The 6,448-nt window shown below is 29.9% G+C and overlaps 1 protein-coding gene across 1 annotated transcript; it reads left to right on the top strand.

The window, feature by feature from the left end:
• The first annotated feature begins 528 nt into the window (after positions 1 to 528).
• Positions 529 to 2,078, top strand: LOC145760862 (uncharacterized). The gene is made up of 4 exons (XM_082574540.1): positions 529 to 660; positions 882 to 1,034; positions 1,205 to 1,361; positions 1,428 to 2,078. The coding sequence occupies exons 2-4, from the start codon at positions 920 to 922 to the stop codon at positions 1,531 to 1,533; spliced, it is 378 nt and encodes a 125-aa protein (XP_082430666.1). The 5' UTR covers positions 529 to 660; positions 882 to 919; the 3' UTR covers positions 1,534 to 2,078.
• Positions 2,079 to 6,448: the final 4,370 nt, after the last annotated feature.

Raw genomic sequence — 6,448 nt, 5'->3', positions numbered from 1 at the left:
TGTTAACTTTAATTTTATATCTATCGTATTCGTTAAGGAAATGTCGTTGTAAATTTGCTTCTGCATATTTTGAGCTCAAAGGTTATGTACGGTTCTTTTTAATTTATTTATCGATGTCATGATATCATTTATTAGAAATCAATATTTACTAAATGTATCGCAAACGTCATGTGAAATACTATCATTGCTGGAAATTGGTGATGTGTGTTTACATGTAAAAGCGATATTAAATTTTCTAAACAATCAAAATATAAGTTTAGTGAATGGTTTTACCAGTGTCAATAATCAAATTATCTTTAAAAGATTTCGAACCATCATTTATTTGTCAACCATCTAGTTTAAAACAATTTTTTATTGTTTTTTCAAGGGTTTTTAGTTCAAATGTGGTATATATTTGTAAAATAAAGTTTTTAAATATTAAATTTTTACAGGGTAAAATTATTAAATTAATATTAGTGGTTTATAAATGTTTTAGATTGTATTTACACAACTGGAGGCATAGGTCAAAAAGGTGAAACTTTATCAAGTGGGGAATTCTTAAATGTGAGGACAAATGTAAGAGAAAATATCCCTGACATGATTATTCCAAGAATGGGCCATGCATTACTTGCTGCAGGAGTTAAAGTTTTAATGTTAAACAAAATTCAGTTAACAAAACTGGTATTTTTTAATAATTTATTGTTTTTGTACAAAGTTATGTAACTGATAAAAAGATTTAATTTATTAGCATTGAAAATAGAACATGTTAAAATTGTTTAAGCTATATTTAAAACTTTAACTGTAAAATGTAATAGGTTCCAAAACAAATTTAAACGAACTGTTATTAACCCTTGCTATTACTTAAATACTTTAATAAGGTTAAAATGTTTTTTTTGGGTTAGGTAAATTATTTGCTATTGGGGAAAGTGATAACAAGAAGATGAGATCTGAATACTTTGATGTTAACGAACAAAAGTGGTATCTTATTTCTTCGATGGGGAGTTATATTCATGACCATGTAGCTGTTGTTTTGGACGACTATATATTTGTTATTGGTAAGTAACATTAGTAGTCTACCTAAAATATAATCTATTTGTCAAATAAATTTAAAGGATTACTTAATTAAATTAATAACAATTTTTGTTTTGTTAAAAATACACAAATAAGTTTTTGAGATGCAAATTTATTAGCGCTTCAGTCAATAATAAATATAATTTAATCTAAGGTGGAAAAAATTTTTCAACCCCAGTTTCATCAGTGATCAAATACAACATTTTAACTGATACATGGTTCGATGTTGCACCAATGAACAAGGCTCGATATGGTCACTGTGCCTCAGTTGTAGATGGCAAGATTTATGTTGTTGGGGGCAAGGATAATTGGTAAGTTAAACAAAATATTTAGTTTGTGATAATTTATTAACTCTGGTTTATTGTTTTATTATTTAGTTCTTCAGTTAATTCCATTGAAGTATTTGATCCCATGAACAACGAGTGGACAATCATTGCTGAAACAAATAGGCAAATATTAGATGCAACTGTGGCAAGCGCTTAATTCTTAACCGCTTTCCAACGGGTTAAGTTCATACGAGTTCACCGAGCCGACACGTCTTCAAAGTTGGTTCGGGCGTCAAGAAATTAGCGGCAAATGACGACGTTTTACCGGTCAGGCCATAAACAATACAATTTAACAGGCCAAACAACGCAATTTATCGGAACAATGCCAGCAATCAGACTTCTAACCGCTCCAGGCCGGTTCTAAAACGTCATCGCAATAGAAGAAACCAAGAAAAGGACGACTCGTATAACTTTCCCGACGCCACCTTGTTTTTATAATTATCCCGCCTTTTGGGTATATAAGCTTGTATTTTATTTTATAAAATCATTTACTCTCTGACGCTCTGACTCTTACGCTCTTACTCTTACTCTCACGCTCTCTTATTTAGTGTTTATGCGATCTGAAGTTTAGACAACAGCAGTCAAGTCTGGCCTTATGGCCAGACGCATTAATATAAAAATGTAATGTCAGTTTTAATTTAGTATCGCGCATTTAGTGTAATCAAGTACTTGTTTTATATTATTCGTGTGTGCAATATAACTCGCAATCCTTAGTTAAAAGTTTGTTATTATCAAATTAAATTAATCAGAAAGCTAAGGTGCAATTCAAGTTAAACGGAGTCTTGAATCTTAAACAATTTATTAATTAAATAGTCAGGTTTATCATAGACTTTAGTAATAAAGGCTATGATAGAACCTGTGGTGACCCCAAATTAGACAACTAACAATCCACAACTCAAATTCAATAAACCATCACAACCACCCCCCTCTAATATTATTAAAATTAATTAAAACGTTAAGAAAACCCTACACAAATAGTGACTTCCCGGTGTGATTAACGGTTAAATAAATGGTCAGTAGGTCCTGTTTAACCTAGAATACGCAAACCTTCCGATTTAAAAGTTATCAAATAAAAGTCAGACAATCAAAACCAAGCAAAAGTTAAAAACGCTAGGTGTAACGATTACGACGCTTGCAGAATAATTTAGACATTTTTTTAGAATAGAATACTTATAGAAACTTTATAGGCAGTATCAATAACAAACTTTTATTACAGCATAGGTTAAATTAAATCTGTTTAAATTTTGATAAGTGTATAAAGCTATATTTTGGTAATTTATTACCGACAAGATTTTTTTTCCTATTTTTTTTTATATTTATTTTTTTTAAACCTTAAACATTAATTAATAAACGATTCACGTTTATTTTACCTAGTTGTTTAATCGTTTTAATTGGAATCCGTTACTTCTGAAATAATTTCTTTACTCTTTTTATTTTTGTAAACACGACAAGCTATTTTAAATACTTTATCATTGATAACATAACTAACAATTCGTGTACTTATTTTTTCTGAAATAATTTGTTAAATAAGATCATAGATATTTTGTGCGTCATTTTGAGATATGAATTCTGATTTAGTCGACAAATCAGTTGTTAATATCGAAAAAGATACCGTTTCGCAATTCATGGGTAAAAATAATTTTTATGGCGTGAGCGTTTCACAGAAATTCACAACACCACATTTTAATATAACAACCACAACAACCTCTCATAATTCATGCTTTCCTACTTTTTCTCACTTAAATTCACGGTCTGCCGTGATTAATACGTTAAAACGCTGCTCTATTTCGCTTCCAACATTTTACGAAGAAGATGTTCAATTATGGTTCAAGTTAGTAGACCAGATTTTTAAGGAAGCCAATATTATTCAACAAGATTCTAAATATGTTTTGTGTTTACAAAACTTCAATAGCACGTTATTTGATAGAATAGCTTTCATCTTGCATGACATTGATAAAAATGCGCCTTACGACAACTTTAAAACACAGATGATAGAGTTATTTTCTGAAAGTCAATCTTCTCTTTTTAACACTCTTCTTCATAAATTAAAACTTGGCGACAACAAACCTTCGTTTCTTTTAAAAGAAATGCTCAAATGCATAAATTATAAACAGGACAACACAAGTATAAGCCTCATTCGCTTCTTGTTGTTACGAAATTTGCCGCCTCAAATTTCATTAATTCTTTCGTCCAAAACGGAACTATCTTTAGAAAAATTAGCTGACATGGCCGACAACGCAATGCCTTTCTTACACTCCATAAAAGACCAAACAACATTAAAAAGCAACAGACAAGCTCTTATTAATAACGTGTTAGCAAAACAGATAGCAGATTTAACGCAAGAAATAAAAATACTTGGGTTAAAACGACATGCACCAGTTAGTTTTTAGTTGGTTTTTGGGTTAAAACTTTGGGTTAAAACGACATGCACCAGTTAACAATGGTGGTTGTTCAATGCCAAAGAAGGTGTATTAGATTTTATTAGCTGTAATAGATTTTAATATTTAGAAATAGCTTTAACTTAAAACACGATTTTGTGGATTTATTGGCTAAATATGTTGGTAATAATATACCGTGTTTACTTTTTCAAAAAGTTAAGTTCATGATAAAAAAGTACATATCAAAAAACAAAGGAATGTTAGAAATAAATAACAACATATTTATTTTTTTACATTACAGTGACTTACTTTGGTAGTTACTGACTGTTAGAAAAATCAACTTCAATAACGGGTGTTCCGTTAATTAAATCGTGAACTTCGATAAAACTAAACCGTTACCTAAATACGAATGTATCGGAAGTTACCAAGAACGCTATAAAGACTACTGTCAGGCTGTCGACTGTACTATTAAACGTAAAAGTCTTAATAACCAGGCGTACAATTATGGCGCAATAAGAATGAAATAAAAACTAAAGCAAATTGCGCCACATTCGTCACATTTTGTAATTTGTTACCCCACCGTTTACGATGTAAGTATATATTGAGTCTTTAAAAGGTAACTTCGTTAATCAACGATTAACGGTTTGGTGCCCACCTTTGCCCATTTTACATAAAATTATGCGTTGAATATATTTAAAAACTGCATAATATTGTATTTAAATTTCTATATTAAAAACCGACCTCGAATTAATTTACTTTTGTTGTGCTACAATACCAGTTGCTTAAAAAAGTTTTTTGTATTCATAATTCATGCGTGTAAACTTTACCATAAGTGGTTGCTTAATCGTGTGTTGTATATGCAATGTAAACATGCATTTATATTTATTTTATTTTAGCGTTTTAATAATTTTTTTTGTGTTGCACTTAATTTTTTTTTTAATTTCTTCATTATTTGTAATTCAATATTACTGTGTTACCTTAATTATGCAATTGAATCCAAAATATATGCAAATAATTTATCATTTTCACAATAAATCATAGTTTTTGTTATATTTTTTACAGGCTTCATTAGCTCATCCTTTAATTCTTAAGTTAAAATATTTAAATTTTACTAAACTATCTTTATTATTTAAAACTCGACCTTTTTAAAATTGAAAAATACAAGTTACGTTCATATTACTGAAAACATATTAAAAACTTGTATTTGGTTAAAATAGCGTTTTCGGGCTTTAGATTTTTGGTCAAACGGCCCTTCTATTATAAGCAGTTAGTTTTGTAATTATACAAAATTACTTTTTAAACGTGAATAATTTTTACAACAACAATAATTACGTTTGTTAAGCTCCGCACAAATAGGTTTGTTAAAACAATAATTAATCCTTGAATATTTTAGAAATAGATTTGTGAGAATTTTTTTTTATATCTTTATATCTTTATCCTCGATGTGGGAAAGTCAAATGCGCGACTTAAACATAGAGTAACATAAGTTACTCCAACCCAGTCTCGAGTTGCCTGTGGCAGTTTGGGATATTATATAGTCTCTAATTGCCCGGTAATTATGCTGCTGATTAAGTGCTGGCTCAGCAGGAGTTTATACCGTTCATAACGCCTTACTCATGGGCGCTACAGCATGAGATCAGTGGGGATTGAACCCTCGACCTCATGTGTGGTGTAGCAAGTGTTCTTACCAAAGTATATATATAAACACATATATACTTTGGTTCTTACCACTTCACCACGCTGCCGGACAATGTAAATCATGTCATCTGCGTTGGTTTATATAATTACACTAGTTATTGTCGTAGTTGCTTTAATAAAATTATAAAATAATTTTTTGGCCGTCATTATTACCTAAGACTATATTATCATCAGTTATATCTAGTTTAGGCATCAACTAAGCATACGTTATGGCAGTGATTTTAAATCAATAATATAATGTGTTCAAAATAAAACGTAAGGACTAAACAATTTCACGTGGTATTTCGAACCTTAAAAACTTTAGCACAGACTATACAGTATCTTACCTACAAAAAAAAGTATTTTGCAACGCAAGTTTAGCTAGTTAGTTAAACTTAAATTTAGCTGGTTAGTTGAAGCTATTTTTAAATGTGGTTAGAAAATAAAAACAAAAAATATTTCAAAATTTAAGAATGGTAAAACTTTAAACTAAATTAATTAAAAAAAACATTAATTAAAAAAAAATTGGTTTTAACTAGATTTTTGTTGTTGCTTAGTACATGATAATTATTTGATATTAAATTTAATATTCATTTAAAATGTTTAACGTTTTTTGCCTGCCACAACATGATCAAGACTCTTGTTGATTATTTAAAATTTAAGTTTTTCGGAAGTTTGGTTGAAAAAATATTTTATGCAAATTATTTAATTAATTGTAAAGTTAAATGGTGTTAGAATCTGTAAATAACATGTTTATTAAACAGACACGACAAATTGTCATTACAAAATAATTTTGTAGTTAACTTACAATTGCCCAGTTTGTCAGTCTGCCGGTACTTCTGTACTTATAACCAAATTTGCCGAATTGGCAGATTGGGGATTGATTTTTGCATAGCAGCTTAGCCAGTTAGTTTGTTAGTAGGAGTTTAAGCGCTTTACTCGTGGGCCACACAGCATGGAAGCAACGGTGATCGAACTTAGGACATCATACCAATTATAGCGCCTTACTCAAGGGCG

The sequence above is a fragment of the Corella eumyota genome, chromosome 1 (assembly GCF_963082875.1).
Source record: "Corella eumyota chromosome 1, kaCorEumy4.1, whole genome shotgun sequence".
NCBI lineage: Eukaryota > Metazoa > Chordata > Ascidiacea > Phlebobranchia > Corellidae > Corella > Corella eumyota.
Note: the sequence above shows the minus strand (reverse complement) of the source record. Positions and strands in the feature narration are given on the sequence as shown.

Coding starts and splice junctions, on each gene's coding strand:
- LOC145760862 (XM_082574540.1), top strand. CDS start 920: ATGAGATCTGAATACTTTGATGTTAACGAACAAAAGTGGTATCTTATT. Junction 1,035..1,204: donor CGACTATATATTTGTTATTG/GTAAGTAACATT, acceptor ATTTAATCTAAG/GTGGAAAAAATTTTTCAACC. Junction 1,362..1,427: donor GTTGGGGGCAAGGATAATTG/GTAAGTTAAACA, acceptor TTTATTATTTAG/TTCTTCAGTTAATTCCATTG.